Source organism: Schistocerca nitens, chromosome 2, assembly GCF_023898315.1.
Source record: "Schistocerca nitens isolate TAMUIC-IGC-003100 chromosome 2, iqSchNite1.1, whole genome shotgun sequence".
NCBI classification, from domain to species: domain Eukaryota; kingdom Metazoa; phylum Arthropoda; class Insecta; order Orthoptera; family Acrididae; genus Schistocerca; species Schistocerca nitens.
The window spans coordinates 256482123-256503619 of NC_064615.1; the positions used below are offsets into that span (position 1 = coordinate 256482123).

The 21497-nt window shown below is 40.1% G+C and overlaps 1 protein-coding gene across 2 annotated transcripts in view; it reads right to left on the bottom strand.

Annotated features, from left to right (window-relative positions):
• The window catches only part of LOC126234342 (juvenile hormone acid O-methyltransferase-like), a 79682-nt gene that overhangs the window by 3120 nt on the left and 55065 nt on the right, over positions 1–21497 (bottom strand). For both annotated transcript variants that reach the window (XM_049943027.1, XM_049943026.1), the window contains exons 4-5: positions 20666–20798; positions 693–840 (exon numbers count right to left, since the gene is read on the bottom strand). In XM_049943027.1, coding sequence (XP_049798984.1) covers positions 693–840; positions 20666–20798 — 281 coding nt within the window. The remainder of the gene's footprint in view (positions 1–692; positions 841–20665; positions 20799–21497) is intronic.

Consider the following 21497-nt stretch of genomic DNA (forward strand, 5'->3'; position numbering starts at 1 on the left):
AGCATTTCTATTAAAACTTGAAATATCATTTACTCAAACCACAATCAGTAGCGGTCGTTTTCACTTTCTGCAAATACTAATGTGTATTGATTTATTTGATATCTCCTCAAGTGTCACAATGTGAGGATATTGTGCAAGCAGCACGAGGTCCCTGAACCAGCAACAGAAGGGAAATTCTTATGAGAAGTCTTTTCTTGTCAGAAGACTTGTGGATATCGTAATGCAGATCTATATCACAGACTATGAACAAGATAGGTATGAGAGCAATACAAGAATGAAATATTACCATGTGAAGTCTACCGTTTTTAGGTTCTCTACTAGAGCATTCTATTCAAAACGCTGACGTTTCATACTGAAGCCTTTGTGGATGTCTTTTGTAGCTGTTGTTCCAATCCTGGCAGTTTACGAAATGCTTCAGACTGCAAATTTACAACACATCCGTTACAAATATTAACTCTACAGCTGTGTAACCTTTACATCATTGCAATTTCTACATCCCATCTTCCCAGTTGCATCAAGCTGGAGCAATTTTCTATAACGTGAGTTGTTGATTCATTCAGTTGTCAGATTTACGAACCATAAACGAAGCGTCATGAATTCACTGCCTAACATATTATAACAGAGCTTTTGAGAAAAGCACCCACATTAAAACACGTTCACAAGGAAGGACACGTTCATTAGATGCTACTCACCTCTGGTTTCAGAATCAGAATGAAATATGTAAGTTCGAGGCTCCGCCTTGACTATCACTGGTTCAAATCCCTCTTCAATCAACATGTTACGAAGATCACAGGCAGGATCCTTCGAATTCTGATATGGAGTAATGTATTTGTCGAAATCCTAAAATTACAAATCATAATACATTTTACTGATAATTATTTTAAAAACAAATTCATGCATTAGAGCAGAAAAAACACAAGAAACAAAGTGGGCTGGCGTAGATACAGATGTCAGGCCCCAGAAACTTCCAGCAGCTCATGACACTATACTAATTATTTCAAATAATTAGATTTAAGGGAATGGTCACCATACATTGATTATCCTATGCCGATAAAACTTTTCATGTACATTGCTCTATAAAATTTCAGGCATTGTAACAGAATACGCTAGCTGACACTAGCATTTATCTCAAAACCTGCTGAATGACTCATATAGAAAGTTTAGTATTTATCCTGTGATCATTCACAATAAACAAATGAAGAAAGTAAACGTGAACGGTTCAGGCACCATGTACTTTAAATTTTATGTAATTTAGTTATAAGAGTCTTGTCCAGGAAGTAAGTTCCAATCGGTCGTGAAATGGACTCCACAATGAAAACCCATTGAAGCTTTGCACAGGTGTGTTTGGCAGTGTCTCTAGTATGACCGTCGACCGCATCAAGATGGTCTTTTCATTTCTGAGCGCACTATGAGCGAGTAAAGGTGCCTAGAACAAGGCTGTCTCCCCCCCAAGGAGGAGGGCCCACTGAGAGGCTTCGCCTTAATGAATGCAGCCCACCTAACACAACTGCCACGCACTACCTTCATGACAATTCTCAGCCGCATTCTGCAGGGGCAGTGAAGACGCTCCTGCAGCCTTTTCGATGGGAAGTGTTCGATCACCCACAACACAGCCCTAATTGGTTCGTCCTGAGTATCATTCCTGTTCACATGAAACGCTGGATACGAAGGAAACACTTGGGCGCAGGCTACGCGCTATAGACCAGCACAGAGAATTATCGGGAAGCACAGGTGGCTGCCTTCTATGACAATGGTGTTGGAAATTCGGTATAACGCTCCGACAAATGTCTATGTCAGAGCAGTGAATATGTAGAGAAGTATCTGGAAAGTGTAGCTAACTCTTGCAAATAAAATGTTTCTGATTTTCACTGTGGTTTCCATTTAGCGACCGATCGGAACTTACTTTCTGGACAACTCTAGTATATGAAAAAATTGTGTATATTGCCTAATTGCATAGAAATTCTCATTTAAAAACAACAGCATTTAATTTTTTGTCATGAAATTACATAGTGAATTTTTTATAACAAAATCGTTTCATTTAAATTTCTTGTACAATATGATACTCATCAGTTATACAGATTTTTATTTGTATATTTACTTCATCTGGCAAGATTTGGAACTTCAGTTGCTGTCTTCAGTGTAACCAGACTTCCTAAGTTAGTACAAATAATAATAATAATAATAATATAGAGTAATGACACATGGAATTCAAGAAATGTCATGAATGGGTCAAAGGACGAAAAAGATGAAAAAAGATTTAGTGGTGAGTAAAGATATGTCCAACGTGCTGGACGTATCTCGTCTGGTACTGCAGTTGTGGAATAATGATAGGTATCTGATATGTGAGTTGAGATACTGAGAAGACCAGTGACTAAGGAACCTATTAGGTGAATCTAGCATAACAATGTAGAAGGGACGGATATGACCAAAGAAGCAAATTTTGCACACCTATCTTCATTCATCCCTAGCTTGCGTCATCAGTAGTTTTAGTTATTTGTGCCATTTTTAACTACATCACAGTAGTTCAGATTTGGTAGGACAAAACAGTTGACTAATTTTAGTTTCATTTAAGGTGAAACAACTTTTCTAAATCTGGATTACATCTAGGCACGAGAGGAATTTCTGCAGAACACTGTAAAATGTGTTCATATCCTTCCGCATTTGGAATTTTCTTAAGCGCAATAAGGCAACCACGCCCTAACCATTATGGAACACCCAATCACCCAATCCTGTAACCGTCACCTCATTCGTACTTCACTGTTGGCACCACACACGACGACAGATCACTTCGACAACCCACACCCTTTCATCGAATTGGTGTGCATACAGAGTTTTACATTACTTTGAATCACTCGTTTCCAGCCATCCAGTACATAGTGACGTTGCTCCTTACACCACCTCAAGCGTTGTTCAGGCAATGACTTCAGAGGTGTGTGGCTTGTGTGGAGCTGCTCGACCATTGTGTCCAGTTCTCTTTTTCATTCGTAAGTCAGTGTGTTAGCTGGACTGATGGTAGCACTTTAGAGCCGACAAGTGATTACTGTCGTTTTCACCAGATTTTTTACAATCACCCTCCGCAGTGCTCAAAACTCCTGTCTTTCGGTATTTAACGTCTGCCTGGTTTAGCTGTGCTTGTTCGTTCATGTTTCCACTTCGCAATCACATCACCAACAGTAGACTTTAGCAGCTTTAGAATTGCGGAAATGTCCCAGATTTATTACTCAGGTGACACCTCACGACTATTCCACGTTCGACGTCACTGAGCTCTCCTGCCCGACGCCCTGTGGTGCTGCTTCTTCTCTATTGACAACACAGTAACCCCCCAGTCCCTCCTTTCACAGTGGCGGGTCCACCTCTCGTGACCTCTACCGGTCAGTTCCGCATTACATAGGGCTGTTCGGATACTTTTGACTAGATATTATGTCACAGACGGTTCGTTCGCACACCGGCGTGGAGACTGACCTGCGCCGCAGTTACCCGCCTGCCGGAAGGCACACAGAGTTCGGTAGTTGTTGAGGTACACAGTCTTCAGGGGGCGACCAGAGTTAGCTGGCAGCTGTGACGGAGCGATTCTAGGCGTTTCAGTCCGGAACCACGTGGCTGCTACGGTCGCAGGTTCGTATCCTGCCTCGGGCATGGAGGTTTGTGATATCCTTAGGTTGGTTAGGTTTAATTAGTTCTTAGTCTAGGGAACTGATGACCTCAGATGTTAAGTCCCATAGTGTTTACAGTCATTTTTGAGCGACCAGAGTTAGGGTTGTCACGATCGTCTGTAGGCTGCGGGGACCGACCGACAGACACACAGACAGACAAATTTCGAAGGAGGAGTGGATACGTAGTAGTTTCAACAATACCGGATAATCGAGTCCACTCTAAGTGTGTCATAAGAAACAATTGGGATATTGCAGAGTAAAACTTAACTACAATTAATTGTAAGATTCAGAAACAAGTGATTACTATAATTCTACGATGCTGCCAGAAGATGGAAGTATAAATCAAGTTGTGATAAACGAAGCCACTTACACCTGTTGAGCACTGAAACAATTTAATTAGACAATAGTAGTGAGAAAAATCAAAAATTTGGTTTTAAAAAGGTAGATTGAGGTAATTATTTCGAGCATAGAATATCTATAGCAACCAGACTGACACATGAAGATAGGAGTACATAAAAAACGAAGAAAATAAGTAGTAACAACTAACTAAAGTAGTTCTTGAAACAAAAAATATAATGAACAAAAGACGGAAGTGTTAGTGTGTATTGTGAGATTCCACTTCATGTCTTTCAGTTGACATATGTTTGTTTTTGATCCTTCACTTTCTACTTTCTTTAGTGTGATCCTGCAGTCATATCACACACTGTTTATACTAAACTCTGATATGGCGACCTTCAACAACTTCTCTTTCGTGTGTGAGATCTTTCCTGGCAGTGGTTTCAGTCTTCGCGATTTTTCTCTTCTGGCTGAATATTTCCCTTCATTCCCGGTAGGGAGCAAATGTAATTATACCCCTGTGTTTCGTGGCACCAGGTCCTCTGCGTCCAACACGCTGGCTTCTGTCGATGTCAGTCATGTTAACCTGTTTGTTGCGAGCGATAGTGATTAAAAGGTCATCAGTGTTCTACCGATAGGTTTCATCCGCTATGAACAGGCCCGAGTTGCTTCTCTAGTAGTTCGTCGGCGATCAAACGAAGCATATTTCCTACATTGACATTTTTTTGTTTGTTTCGTATTCAGGCAGGGACTTCCTTAGAGATCGTATTTTGACACGTAATTACTTCCGTCAGACCCGATGACGGATTCTACAATGAGATCTACACCGTCGTCTATGTGAGATCTACCGTGTCGTGTATGTGCAACGCTGCACTTACCTGGGACCGACCAGCTCCCAGATGTCAGGAATAAAGGACATACACCCTTGATGTTGCGGCCTGTTGGTTTTTCTCATTACAATTCGTTGCCACTAGTGATACCCAACAGAAGAAATCACAGCGAAGCAAATAGCATTTCTATCCTACGTTACCATCTTAGTTCTCTACCGTACTACTCTAGAACACTATCATTATTGTTAAAAACTCTCGAACCAAAGGCACACATGCAGCGGCCACCATCACACAGGTTGTACGAAGGAGAATTTTTTTATTTAGACGAAGAAACGATTTCCTACAGTTATTACTACTTCTGTTTGTCACCAAAGAATGACAGTAAATATCTATAACCCTAGGCTATCGTTTCCAAGCCTGTGGTCCACGAACCCCCTGGGGGTTCGTAAAATATTTAAAGGTGTTCGTCAAAACACTTTTTCATAAGGTCAGGTTTCGAAGTTAGACCCAGTACTGTTTACTTAGCTTCTGCAGCACTGTTATTATTATTATTATTATAAAATTAAATTAACTCTGTCACACATATGTAACATCGGGAATTTTTCACATTATTTCCACCGTAAATTAACATTTACCGGGAATGCTTGACTTACAGTTATGTAACAACGTTAGGAACGTATTTGATTTCACTACAATGGAAATTTAGTCTGCCAGCTTCTTGATGTTCTAACAATACTAACAACAGTACCACAATCCCGCTGAGGAACGCTGACATGGCGGTCAGGCCCTTGATTTTCAACAATAGCCCACTACTTCCTTCCTTGTGTCAAGTGCAGCAAGTCGTCAGTTGTGTATCAGAATCGTTCCCATTCACATTCAAATGGAAAAACTTGAAGTTCTAAAAGGAAACATGGTTTAACAAAATCGCAAGTTAGTGCTGTGACAGCTTGTGATTCAGCTTCTAGAGACGCGTGTCAGTCCAAAAAAACTGAACTGTATGTAACGAAAAAGAGCAGTGATAATTGCATTAGGTTTGGATTTTCGTATAGAAGTGACAAGGACTGTCTGTGACCACAGAATGCCGTTTGTACAGATATGCTTGTTAACAGTAGTCTGAAACCTTTACCACTTAAAAGCCATTTAGAAACTGATCACTCTACCCACGTAAACAACATTTTTTTATAATTTTTCATTTTCTCTTACAAGAAAAACTGTTGTTGTTGTTGTTGTGGTCTTCAGTCCTGAGACTGGTTTGATGCAGCTCTCCATGCTACTCTATCCTGTGCAAGCTTCTTCATCTCCCAGTACTTACTGCAACCTACATCCTTCTGAATCTGCTTAGTGTATTCATCTCTTGGTCTCCCTCTACGATTTTTACCCTCCACGCTGCCCTCCAACGCTAAATTTGTGATCCCTTGATGCCTCATAACATGTCCTACCAACCGATCCCTTCTTCTTGTCAAGTTTTGTCACAAACTTCTCTTCTCCCCAATTCTATTCAGTACCTCCTCATTAGTTATGTGATCTACCCATCTAATCTTCAGCATTCTTCCGTAGCACCACATTTCGAAAGCTTCTATTCTCTTCTTGTCCAAACTATTTATCGTCCATGTTTCACTTCCATACGAGTACATGGCTACACTCCATACAAATACTTTCAGAAATGACTTCCTGACACTTAAATCTATAGCCGATGTTAACAAATTTCTCGTCTTCAGAAACACTTTCCTTGCCATTGCCAGTCTACATATTATATCCTCTCTACTTCGACCATCATCAGTTATTTTGCTCCCCAAATAGCAAAACTCCTTCACTACATCAAGTGTCTCATTTCGTAATCTAATTCCCTCAGCATCACCCGACTTAACTCGACTACATTCCATGATCCTCGTTTTGCTTTTGTTGATGTTCATCTTATATCCTCCTTTCAAGACACTGTCCATTCCGTTCAACTGCTCTTCCAAGTCCTTTGCTGTGTCTGACAGAATTACAATGTGATCGGCGAACCTCAAAGTTTTTATTTCTTCTCCATGGATTTTAATACCTACTCCGAATTTTTCTTTTGTTTCCTTTACTGCTTGCTCAATATACAGATTGAATAACATCGGGGAGAGGCTACAACCCTGTCTCACTCCCTTCCCAACCGCTGCTCCCTTTCATGCCCCTCGACTCTTATAACTGCCATCTGGTTAGCTAACGAGTGGAAAATGATTTAACTACTTGTGCATCCGCTGCAAACGGTGACGATGAAAATGCTCTTGAAGCGTCTTATTGCGTTAGCTACAGAACTGTTAAAACTACAAAATCTGATTCAATATCTTAAGATTAGTGCGAGCATGTATCAATGATGTAGTGTAGTGCATGCTTGGAGAACCTTTCACAAACGAAGTCAATATGGTACCACTATCGGATAACACGGTCAACCGCCACATTAAAAGCATGTTATGTCGAAAACGAAATTCTGGAAACAGTTCGTGCCAATCCTTTTGGGATTCAACTTGATGAATCGACGGAGGTCGCCAATTTGTTACGTTTCGGCCGTTATATTGATGGGAAGTGTAGCAGAGGAGCTACTATGTTGCAGACCCTTAAAAGAGAGAACGATGAGATGAGATATATTTAAATGAACATCGAATACTTTCGCGAAAATTCAATAGACTCGACTAGCTGTGTATGTATTGGTTCAGATGGAGCGAAATCTATGACAGTGTGGTATGCTGGGTTTGTCGCCAAAGTGAATTCGGTAGCGCCGAACGCTTCTTGGACACATTATTGCGTTCATAGACAGACTCTTGTTTCTAAACACGTTCTCGATGGACTCAAACCTATGCTGGACGATGCAGTGAAAATAATTTTATTAAGGCTTGTGCTACAGATTCCGTCATTCTTGCAGTGCTTTTTGAGGAAATAGGAAGCATTTATAAGTGTTTATTGACTCACACTGAGGTCGGGTGGCTATCTCGAGGTAAAACACTTTCTAGACTGTATGAGCTTAAAGACGGAAGTTCACGTTTTTCTCACAAAGCAAAGTACATGGAAGATGAAGCTTCTGCCTCTGAATCACTGGGTCCCGGGTTCGATTCGCGGCAGGGTTTCGGATTTTCTCTGCCCGGGGACTGTTTGTGTTGTCATCATCATTCGCGACAGTGGCTAGGTTGGATATTGTAAAGATTAGGACTTTGTAACCTACATCTACATGATTACTCTGCAATTCACATTTTAGTGCTTGGCAGAGGGTTCATCGAACCACAATCACACTATGTGTCTACCATTCCACTCCCGAACAGCGCACGGGAAAAACGATTACCTAAACCTTTCTGTTTGAGCTCTGATTTCTCTTATTTTATTTTGATGATCATTCCTACCTATGTAGGTTGGGTTCAACAAAATATTTTCGCATTCGGAAGAGAAAGTTGGTGACTGAAATTTCGTAAATAGATCTCGCCGCGACGAAAAACGTCTTTGCTTTAATGACTTTCATCCCAACCCGCGTATATTTGCCACACTCTCTCCCCTATTACGTGATAATACAAAACGAGCTACCTTTTTTGCACCCTTTCGATGTCCTCCGTCAATCCCACCTGGTAAGGATCCCACACCGCGCAGCAATATTGTAACAGAGGACGAACGAGTGTAGTGTAAGCTGTCTCTTTAGTGGACTTGTTGCATCTTCTAAGTGTCCTGCCAATGAAACACAACCTTTGGCTCGCCTTCCCCACAATATTATCTATGTGGTCTTTCCAACTGAAGTTGTTCGTAATTTTAACACCCAGGTACTTAGTTGAATTGACAGCCTTGATAATTGCACTATTTATCGAGTAATCGAATTCCAACGAATTTCTTTTGGAACTCTTGTGGATCACCTCACACTTTTCGTTATTTAGCGTCAACTGCCACCTGCCACGCCATACAGCAATCTTTTCTAAATCGCTTTGCAACTGATACTGGTCTTCGGATGACCTTACTAGACGGTAAATTACAGCATCATCTGCGATCAACCTAAGAGAACTGCTCAGACTGTCACCCAGGTCATTTATATAGATCAGGAACAGCAGAGGTCCCAGGACGCTTCCCTGGGGAACACCTGATATCACTTCAGTTTTACTCGATGATTTGCCGTCTATTACTACGAACTGCGAACTTCCTGACAGGAAATAACGAATCCAGTCGCACAACTGAGACGATACCCCGTAGGCCCGCAGCTTGATTAGTAGTTGCTTGTGAGGAACGGTGTCAAAAGCTTTCCGGAAATCTAGAAATACGGAATCAACTTGCGATCCCCAGTCGATAGCGGTCATTACTTCGTGCGAATAAAGAGCTAGCTGCGTTGCACAAGAACGATGTTTCCTGAAACCATGCTGATTACGTATCAATAGATCGTTCCCTTCCAGGTGATTCATAATGTTTGAATACAGTATATGCTCCAAAACCCTACTGCAAACCGACGTCAATGATATAGGTCTGTAGTCCGATGGATTACTCCTACTACCCTTCTTAAACACTGATGCGACCTGCGCAATTTTCCAATCTGTAGGTACACATCTATCGGTGAGCGAGCGGTTGTGTATGATTCCTAAGTAGGGAGCTATTGTATCAGTGCAATCTGAAAGGAACCTAATCGGTATGCAATCTGGACCTGAAGACTTGCTCATATCAGGCGATTTGAGTTGCTTCGCAACCCATAAGGTATCTACTTCTAAGAAACTCATGCTAGCAGCTGTACGTGTTTCAAATTCTGGAATATTCCATTCGTCTTCCCTGGTGAAGGAATTTCGGAAAACTGCGTTCAATAACTCCGCTTTAGCGGCACAGTCGTCGGTAACAGTTGTAAGTAGGCTGTTTAGGTTTTTTTTTGGTAACGCCACCTCTGTATGAAAATCACTGGCTGTGCTGTGTGCAGTCTGTGGCTGCTTTGCATTGTTGTAATACTCGCCATTGTAGTGTTAGGCAGCTGGCTGTGAACAGCGCGTAGCGTTGCGCAGTTGGAGGTGAGCCGCCAGCAGTGGTGGATGTGGGGAGAGAGATGGCGGAGTTTTGAAATTTGTCATGAACTGCTATATATACATACATATATATATATATATATATATATATATATATATATATATATATATATATATATATATATATATATATATATATATATATATATATATATATATGATGACTATTAAGGTAAATACAACGTTTGTTCTCTATTAATATCTTTCATTTGCTAGCTATCCCTATCAGTAGTTAGTGCCTTCCATAGTTTGAATCTTTTATTTAGCTGGCAGTAGTGGCGCTAGCTGTATTGCAGTAGTGGGAGTAACCAAGATTTTTGTGAGGTAAGTGATTTGTGAAAAGTACGGGTTAATGTTAGTCAGGGCCATTCTCTTGTAGAGATTATTTAAAGTCAGATTGCGTTGCGCTAAAAAAAATATTGTGTGTCAGTTTAAGCACAGTCGAGTAAAATTGTTCAAAAAGGGGACGTTTCATATGGCGACCCTGCCAGGATACCTCATTGGAATCTTCTGATTTTTTCTTGTAGTTTGTGTAATTAGTGTAGATTTTGTTTATTGCTAGCGCGTAATTGTAGAGAGAATCTCCTTTGTAGTTGCAGTCTTTCATTGTTGTACAGTAAAACAGGTGTGGCATGCATGTAGATTTGCACCAAGTATTTCGCAGCTGTAATTAACTAGATATTATTTTCAGTGCTATGTTAATGTGTTTTCTTATTTTTGCTCTTCAAATTGTGTTTTTCTGTGTTGTCGTGTGAAATACTGTGACAATAATGGCGTGTGAAAAACGTAATACTAGGCTCCAAAGTAAACTGCGAAATGACAGTGAAAACGAAAGCAGTGTGTTAGCGCCACCAAGTAATGAATTAACTGATGTTCAAAGTAATGATTTGGTAATTGTGCATAGGGAAATGGAGTGGGCGGCAAACAATGGCGTAGACAGTGAAACAATTAGTGAGCAGGGAAGCATTATCGATCGGTCGGTCGGCAACAGCTCGCCTCAGGAATCCGAAATGACAGGACACAATTTCACAAATACTATAGATTCAGGTTCTGGGTCATCACCGTTTTCTCAAATGAGTCAAGACACATTTTCTGCTTGTCAAAATGTGAATGTTGCCGGTGAAAATGCACTGCCAAAAAGCATAGAGAAACAGATTCCAGACACTAATACATTATTATTGCAATTAATGCAACAAATGGAACAAAATCAGAGACAAACACAGCAACAGTTAGACACAATGGAACTAAATCAGAGACAAACACAGCAACAGCTTCAAAAGTTAGACTCATTGGAGCAAACTCTTGAACAAACACGTGAGGATTTAACTACTGAGTTACATCACATTGAATCGAAATGTCAAAAAGTCGGTAATGACGTAAAAACACAAATTTGTGAGCATTTCCAACCTATTTTTTCACGTCATGAAAATGCACTACAGAATCACGAAGCAGCCATAAAAGAACTGCAAACTACTGTTCATGAAAATCATGAGACCTTGCAAGCTAAATTTGACTCAGTTGCATCTACCGATTCGGTTACGCAACTTGCAAAAACTCAGGAAAACTTGAAGGACACAGTAGATTCGATTTCAACACAAATGGACACTCTGAAACTTGGTTCAGAAAAACACACTGAGGAAATGTGTTCACTATCGGAGAAAGGAGCCGAACTTTCGGATCAGCTAAATAATTTATCTACGAAGGTAGATGATAATCTGAATGACACAAAACCGGTAGTCTTTAATGACACAGAAGAGAGTGAACAAATTAGGAAACTGAAACAAAAACTGAATCAAATTAATACGCAACACCAAAGAGAAATCCGCGAAGTACAAGATCAGCTGACGCAGGTAATACAAGAATTACATATTTCAGAGGACACTCGCACTCCAGTACAGGAAGGGGGACACAGAAATATGGAACAGCCACAAAATAATAACACAGCGCATTTCGGAAATTATGAAAGAAATTGGCAAGGCACACCGAATTTTGAGATGGAACAGCCGACACGACCTAACAATGACCGATATGCGACTCGCCGACATGATGACTTTGACTATAAGCTGTTCATTACTACACGTAAATTCAAAACATTTAAGAATTCTGCCAACGACATTCATCCACAAGCGTGGCTCCATCAATTCTCTCATTGTTTTCCTCCCAACTGGTCATTGGAGCACAGGTTAGAATTTATGTGTCGCTACTTGGAGAATGAACCAGCTGTAAGAATGCGATCGGTCATTCACGACTGTCACAGTGAAGGAGAATTTTATCATGCCTTCCTCTCAGCGTATTGGTCTCAAGCTACACAAGACCGAGTAAAACATAGCATCATAATGATGAAACGTTTCGAACAATCTGAATTTTCCAGTATTATGAAATATTTTGAAGACATGTTGCATAAGAATCAGTATCTTTCAAACCCATACAGCCCCTCAGAACTCATCCGCATTTGCTTAATCAAATTACCTGAACATTTACGGCGTGTTATTTTAGCAGGACGTTGCAAAGACGACATTGAAGCTTTTCAGGGACTGTTACAAGAACTGGAAATTGACACTGACAATCGCGGAACGCGGGAACAGGAGCACAACAATTACAGGTCACATCTGTTACAATTCCGCGATGACAGAAATAATACACGACAAGGCTATTCTTATAACGTAAATCGTGACCGAAACAGACACCACCCGTATGACAACCATTGGCAGAGTAGTAATAATTACAGGGAAAGATCACCTCTCCGCGGTAATGACTATTACAGAGACAATCAGAGAAACAGACAATATGGGAACCAAAATAATTATTATTACGGGAGACAGAATAACTTTAGACGCAACGGTCCAGCGTGCAGTTACGATTCAGGGAGAAATTCTCCACCACTTAACCGACAAGAAAGAAACTACAGGAATTACCAACATGACGACAGACGATGTGAGCGTAACGACAGACCTGAATTGCATCAGAACTGGCGGGATTTAAACAGGGCAGGGCCCTCTCGTCACGGTGAATTTGTAGATGTTAGGTCTCCTAATTCCAATAACGACGCGCGCCAACAAAGGAACAGACAATGACTCGCACCGCAGGCAGGCACCTGCGCCGGCTGGCTCAGGAAAAAAGAACATAGACGCTAACCTTGAGAAAAATTCCAGTATTCTTTAACGACGTATACCGCATGATAATTGCATTGTTCAAACTCTGAGTACTATGAAGAGTAAAGGATTGCACCACCCTTCACATGTAAAACCGTTTATTGAAAAATAATCTGCTTTTTAACTTTGTCTTTGCCATATAACTTTTCACTTTACATTGCTAGTGAGCTTTGTCAGACTTAAGAAACTGTTAACATGCAACTATGTTTTAAAATTAACTATCCAGTCAAGAACCAAGAGAACTTATTTAAACAGAAATTACGAATGTAATGTTATTGTGAACAGGCGACACACTGTTGTATTTGTACATTCTTGCTTGTTTGTTGCACGATTACGTAACGACTATAAGGCTCACATACTTAGAACATTTACCAGTAATGTTAATGAGATTTTAATGCAACATTTTGGTTTATTTGAAAATACATTCTGGATTTAAAGTGCTTTCTGAGAGATACCAGATGACACAGAGGTTACTTTATGTGACAGCTACACGATTTTATCACGACGCTACTAATAAGTGACAATTTACAATGTTGCTTTTGCGGTGTATCTGTTTTATATCTGCACAGTTTTCCGAATTCTTCTGGAAAGAAAAACATGTTTTAGTAGTAACTTTTGTGGTATAGCTGCAATGAGTCAGCCTTTTCCGTAGCACAACAATACGTTACATTATAGTACTTTCTTGATCACGGTAAGGTACGTAATAACTAAGATATCTATACGCAAAGCATTTCACTTTAGTTTATCATGAGGTAAGTACATTGACTTCTGCAGAACTTAGCTTTCGGAGGACGATAATTACGACACTTCCACAGAATTATCTTACAGCAAGACGCACATTTAGCGCTACAGGACACGTATTTGAGTGATTAATTTTGTACTTAAAACATTTATTTTTAAAGATTTTTTAATTGCAAAGAAGGTTTTCCGTGATACATCTCATTCCATTGCTGTAATCTGTAACACCTGAGGGTATAATTACATTAATCCTCAGGGGGGTACACGCTTACTTTGTGTACCATGTGTTTGGCAAGCACAAGGAGCCCTAGCTAATATGGTATTTGCTTATACAACTTTACACATCGGTACCATATTTCTCTAACACACAAATTACACAGCTATCTGATCATTTAACTGAGAGATAAACTTTTTTTTTACTACATCAGTGACACATGTTTACGCAATTACACAGTTGGGTAACTTCACACTTACGAAATTGTATTTTGTCTGTAGTTTGTGAACTGTTCATATTTTTTTGGAACCATTGTGATATTATGAGAGCTTTGAATGATATATTTGTTATGGGATCACGATTTTTAAAGTACGTTTGAGGTAGATGACACTATTGAAATGAGCAGAGAATATGTTTTAGGGTTTTGAAATTATTGCAGAAAGCTACGACGTTTTTGAGATTTGACTGAGGTGTTATGATGTTATTTTTACGACGACGATGTGTATTATGCTGTTGAGGTATGTTTATGATAAATAAGCTGATGCTATATGAGGAATTTGATTATGCTACCTATCTGTTATGATGAAATATTGTCGAAGTGTCGACGATATGTATATGTATAATAAGGTAAGGAGTAATGAGTAGCGGTTAGGGCCTCTGACTTGTGAAGAAGTATGTTGGAAACCAAGAATCGTACTTTAAGAGTTATGAAATTTGTGTAAATGCGTGACTGTATCACAATGCTGACGAATATGTTTTTTGGACACTTATATTTATAGGATTTTGTTTCTACAGATTTGTAACCCAAATTCTTGACCTGTGAAATATATTTATATGAGACTGTCATTGTAGCGGAAACTGGTGTCGTAAATATTTCGGTAAGAAAGTTCAGTGACCACGTGCACTAATGCGTCGTGGGCACCCAGCTGAGCGGCCAGGTGTGTCAGCCGCCTTGAGAAAAAGCCATTAGGTGGTAGAAGAAAAAAAAAGGGAGGCCATTATCCTCGCTATTGACGTTCCTTTGTAGAGAGCATCGCAAAAACGACACGGTCGAACTTGAAAACATATGTTGACACTGTGTAGCTCTTAATTTATGATATTTACAGAAATGCCTAATGAAATGACGAGAAATATTTTTACATCTGCACACCTGATTATGACAAGCGTCTTTCTACGAGAGTTGAGAGATTTTCTGTACTACCTTATGAAATGCCCTATGGCTAATGAATGATGTTTCATGCCTTCCTTTGTACATATTTACTCATTTTGTTTAATATCTAGTTTCTAGCTGCACTGCAGCATTGGTTAAAATAAAATTTTATAGATGTACTAATATAAATATTTTCTGTCTACAGATCGAGTAAATAATTTTTTCAAAAAAAAAAATGAGGGAGCACAAAAAGACATTTACCTTCACAGGAACTGCAATCATAGTTTTCTTTTCAAGTACTTGTTAATTTCTTTTGTAGAATAAATTGTGATGCATCACTCTAGTGTTAAGATGTGACATAGGTATTAGACATGGCCATTTTTAGTGTAATACTTTTTCTGCTTGAACTTTGTCATGTTTAGGTATAAGTTATGCTGTTTGCCAGGCATAGTGCTACTGAATTTTAATTTGTGTTACTCTACTAAGCCAGATTTATTTTTCTTGTTTGCTTCACATTGCCTTATATTAGTCGTAATATTGCAATTGCTTCGCTAATTTCTAAAATGCTGCTTCCTTTGCAAATCTGCACTTTTTTGTCATTGCTGTTTGCGTTAATTGTTTTATGTGCTGCTGCATTGCCTCGTCCCTTAGTTTAGCATCTGAGCTCAGTAGATTTAAGTTAGCTTAAGAGGGGGTAGACTATATAAGAAACTAGTTGTGATGAATGGAAAGAAATGCATTGAAGGTATATGAAAACGTTTTGGGCCAAAATGAGTATTGTACAATGATCCGTAATTATTTTGAAAGAAATATGAACAGAGTAGAGAAAGCAGGTATTGATAGGACTTTTTGGAAATAATGAGGAACGAAGGGAGATCTCCGAGAAGTAAAGAAAGTTTTGTTTGCAAAATACTGCAGTAAAAGAAACCCTGTCCTTTCCTTGTGTTATCCCACTATGTGTTTGTGTTCCCTTGTGTATTTGTGTTTTTCCTGTCTTTGTGTGTTTAGCTGATGTTGTTATGTTGTAGAATTTTTCAAATACCATGTTATTTACCTTGTAAATATGTTTAGACATTATTTATTCTGTTTTGTTTTAATGCTCATGTGTAAAGTTGATGTTTCAAAAGTTATTCTGATCTTTTATGTATTTACTTATGTCATAATTCCTGTAACACTGTTGTATAAGTTATTTTGATTCTTTTGTAAAGCCTGTACTACAAATGTTATCTGTATTGTTATGTTCTTTAATGATGTATTTTGTACCTTTGTAATTGTATTCTTATGTTATAAAATTGTAATTGACACCAGGTCATCAAATTAAGTAACTTGTAAGTTCCATTTCACTGCACACGTTTCTGTTGGTCATAGTATATGGACAATATGTGAGAAGTAGGGACTGTTAGTGTTTCCATGTGTGTTAATAAATCAGCAAGGGACTGGATAACTGGTTCTAAGGACAATTCCAAAAACTCTGTGAGTGCACAAGTGGTGGTTATGGACTTGCTATATTATCCGCAAGACTCTTCAATGGTGATTGTGCACCTGCACAGTCACAACAGATGGCTGCTGGCCATCTCTACAAGGACTGCAGTGGGTCTGCACCTCTGGTGGCCCACCAGTACCATTATCTCTACAAGGACTACAGTGGGTCTGCATCTTTGATGACTCACCAGTACCATTATTTCTGCAAGGACTGCAGTGGGTCTGCGCCTCTGGTGGCCCACCAATACCGTAATCTCTACAAGGACTACAGTGGGTCTGCATCTTTGATGACCCACCAGTACCATCATCTCTACAAGGACTGCAGTGGGTCTGCATCTTTGATGACCCACCAGTACCATTATCTCTACAAGGACTACAGTGGGTCTACATCTTTGATGATCCATCAATATCATTATTTCTACAAGGATTGCAGTGGGTCTGCACCTCTGGTGGCCCACCAATACCGTAATCTCTACCAGGACTACAGTGGGTCTGCTCTGTGATGACCTACCCACCGATACTCTTCAAAACTTCGACTGACTCCGCTGTGGGTTTGCTCTGTTGTGGCCCATGACCTGTCTGCATGCCGAGAGTCAGCATTGTCTTTCCGTTGGAAGGACAACGCTACTTCTTCAAGACTGCATTGAAATCCACTACTTCCGTGTGCATTTTCTTTTACTGCTCAGACTTTGAGAAAAACACTGATATTTTACGGTGATGAACGATTAGGACTGTCTTTATGGACTGTGAGAAAATTTTAGCTTTTGACCAACATTGTATCAATAAGTGTGTGCATTTGATTTCTTTGTTATTGTAATTACGATTATGAAAAATTTTAACACATATGTATTGCCCAGTGCCCAAACCAATTTGTAAAATTTTTTGTGGGGAGCATGGGGGCTATGTAAGTAGGCTGTTTAGGTTTTTTTTTTGGTAACGCCACCTCTGTATGAAAATCACTGGCTTTGCTGTGTGCAGTCTGTGGCTGCTTTGCAATGTTGTAATACTCGCCATTGTAGTGTTAGGCAGCTGGCTGTGAACAGCGCGTAGCGTTGCGCAGTTGGAGGTGAGCCGCCAGCAGTGGTGGATGTGGGGAGAGAGATGGCGGAGTTTTGAAATTTGTCATGAACTGATATATATATATATGACTATTAAGGTAAATACAACGTTTGTTCTCTATTAATATCTTTCATTTGCTAACTACCCCTATCAGTAGTTAGTGCCTTCCATAGCTTGAATCTTTTATTTAGCTGGCAGTAGTGGCGCTAGCTGTATTGCAGTAGTGGGAGTAACCAAGATTTTTGTGAGGTAAGTGATTTGTGAAAAGTACAGGTTAATGTTAGTCAAGGCCATTCTCTTGTAGAGATTATTTAAAGTCAGATTGCGTTGCGCTAAAAAAAATATTGTGTGTCAGTTTAAGCACAGTCGAGTAAAATTGTTCAAAAAGGGGACGTTTCACAGTACCATCGGCACTGCGCAGCGAAGGTATTGACTGCGTCTTGCCGCTTGTGTACTTTACATACGACCAGAATTTCTTCGGATTTTCTACCAAATTTCGAGACAACGTTTCGTTGTGGAACCTATTAAAGGCATCTCGCATTGAAGTCCGTGCCAAATTTTGCGCGTCTGTAAAATTTAGCCAATCTTCGGGATTTCGCGTTCTTCTGAAATTTGCATGGTTTTTCCGTTGCCTCTGCAACAGCGTTCGGACCTGTTTTGTGTACCATGGGGGATCCGTTCCATCTCTTACCAGTTTATGAGGTATGAATCTCCCAATTGCTGTTGCTACTATGTCTTTGAATTTGAGGCACATCTCGTCTACATTTGCATAGTCAGTTCGGAAGGAATGGAGATTGTCACTTAGGAAGGCTTCTAGTGACACTTTATCCGTTGTTTTAAATAAAATTATTTTGCGTTTGTTTCTGTGTCACTTAGGAAGGCTTATAGTGACACTTTATCCGCTTTTTTAAATAAAATTATTTTGCGTTTGTGTCTGGTGGATTTGGAAGAAACAGTATTGAGCCTAGCTACAACGAACTTGTGATCACTAATCCCTGTATCAGTCATGATGCTCTCTATTAGCTCTGGATTGTTTGTGGCTAAGAGGTCAAGTGAGTTCTCGCAACCATTTAAAATTCGCGTGGGTTCGTGGACTGCTCGAAATAATTTTCGGAGAAAGCATTTAGGACAATCTCAGAAGATGTTTTCTGCCTACCACCGCTTTTGAACAAGTATTTTTGCCAACATATCGAGGGAAGGTTGAAGTCCCCATCAACTATAACCGTGTGAGTGGGGTATTTATTTGTTACGAGACTCAAATTTTCTCTGAACTGTTCAGCAACTATATCATCGGAGTCTGGGGGTGGGTAGAAGGAGCCAATTATTAACTTAGTTTGGCTATTAAGTATAACCTCCACCCATACCAATTCGCACGGAGTAACTACTTAAACTGCACTAAAAGATAAACCACTACTGACAGACACAAACACTCCACCACCAATTCTGCCTAATCTATCTTTCCTAAACACCGACTGAGACTTCGTAAAAATTTCTGCAGAACTTATTTCAGGCTTTAGCCAGCTTTCTGTACCTATAAGCGATTTCAGCTTCTATGCTTTCTATTAGCGCTTGAAGCTCAGGGACTTTCCCAGCACAACTACAACAATTTACAACTACAATTCCGACTGTTCCCTGATCCAAGCACGTCCTGTATTTGCCATGCACCCTTTGAGATTGCAGCCCACCCCGTACTTTCCCGAGGCCTTCTAACCTAAAAAAACCGCCCAGTCCACGCCACACAGCCTCCGCTACCCGTGTTGCCGCCAGCTGAGTGTAGTGAACTCCTGACCTATTCAGCGGAACCCGAAACCCCACCACCCTATGGCGCAAGTCAAGGAATCTGCATCCAACACGGTCGCAAAACCGTCTGAGCCTCTGATTCAGACCTTCCACCCGGCTCTGCACCAAAGGTCCGCAGTCGGTTCTGTCAACGATGCTGCAGATGGTGAGCTCTGCCTTCATCTCGTAAGCAAGACCAGCAGCCTTCACCCAAACAGATAGCCGCTGGAATCCAGAGAGAATTTCCTCAGATCCAAAGCGACACACGTCATTAGTGCCGACATGTGCCACCACCTGCAGCTGGCTGCACCCTGTGCTCTTCATGGCATCCGGAAGGACCCTTTCCATATCAGGAACGACTCCACCCGGAATGCACACGGAGTGCACACTGGATTTCTTCCCCTCCTTAGCCGCCATATCCCTAAGGGGCCCCATTACGCGCCTAACATTGGAGCTCCGAACTACCAAAATAAGCCCACCCTCTGCGATTGCCCCACAAACCAAACATCGTCACTGAAGAGTCATCAATTTTAGCGTAAATGAAAATGTGCGTTTTATTTAAATTTCCACAGATTTTCAGTTACAGAAAATTTATAAGTCTTGTCATTAATCGGTTTTCCGTTAAGTTTAAATGAGTTATGAGTGTTAGCGAATAAAGGCATAACGGATTTATTACCATTTTCATCCACATACTTGTGGGAAAAGTCGCTTTCTTCGTACTCCTATTGAAAAAATAAATACAGAAACAGACTTCGTGCTGAAAGTGATTTGAGGCTTTATTTAACATCTGTGGTTCCTGACTTCAAGGCTCTTTGCCATGCAAAGAAGGCGCAACATTCTCACTGAATTCCAAGGAAGCGGTGAGTAATTTCAATGAAAACTTGTATTTAAGCATTGCAACTAGGTCCACATGTTGTGCAACATTTAAACCGTAAGTAGAGTAACTTTAGGTTTTAATCATTAACGATTAAGTTAATGTAAGGTTATACAACGTTTTGCTTGGAATTAAATTTTATGCATGTCTGCTGTATGTTATATTTAAAAGCCAGTGGTTCACCCAACTCAGATCGTTGTATAAGAGATCGCGACTCTAAAACGGTTAGGAACCGCTGCCCTAAGCTGTTCTGTGTTGTGCTGTGCTGTGCTGTGCTGGTCAGCCAATACAATTAACCACACGAAAATCAGAGGATTTGCATTCTAAAGCAGGGAAGTGGTTTGATATCAGTAGCTTAAATTTTAATGACAAAAAAAATGGGTCGTCAACCTTACCTTCATATACTTACTCCACCGGGAGTTCTTTGCCATGTATTGGTAGACGTCGAACATCGTACAATAAGCCTTCAGAGTAAACACCGCTTCACCACCCGGTGCCAGAAGTTTGTATATATTATGGAAGGCCCGCCTGCAAAAATTGCACGTCAAAGTGTAAGGTGTTTTTGTAAAACAATTAACAAAATTCACAGTAAATATTTAGCTGAGTGATTTGTCTGGTTTTCTCGGCGCGACTGTAACTCTGTACGAGGGTGTTCAGCATCGTTGTTTCTATTTATCTGCAGATATTTTGACGACTGATTTAACCTTTTTCACCTGTTTCGAAATGTTCTAGGGGCAGAAAATGGAAATGACTCCGGTGAGCACCCGAAGGTACGCCCTCAATGAACACAAGTGTTGAGGCAACATGAGAGTACCTCAACTCTTAAAACTTCAAACTTCTAGCAACTTCATCAAGGAGAATATTATATTAGGCAAATAAGCTGAGCGGAAATAAATATTTTTCTGAGAACATCGAAATGCAACATTACAAAACAATAATGGATCACAGATTCAGAATAACCCAATTTTCTTAACAGAACCTGTAAATCTCGTCGATTTTCTTTCGGTTTGATCGAACAGTTCCATTCTGCAGTCTTCAGTGGTTTTTCATAAATCGAGGAAACGAACTAAAGTGCCATTACCTCGTAAAAAAGAAAAACTCATATGAAAATCGGCTAAGCTGTCAATACAGTACTATTTATACCTAAGTTTGACTACTAACGCCCAATACGAAGTTTGATGGTTTTCTTTCCACAGACAGCACTGGCATTCCATGTAGAGCTCATCA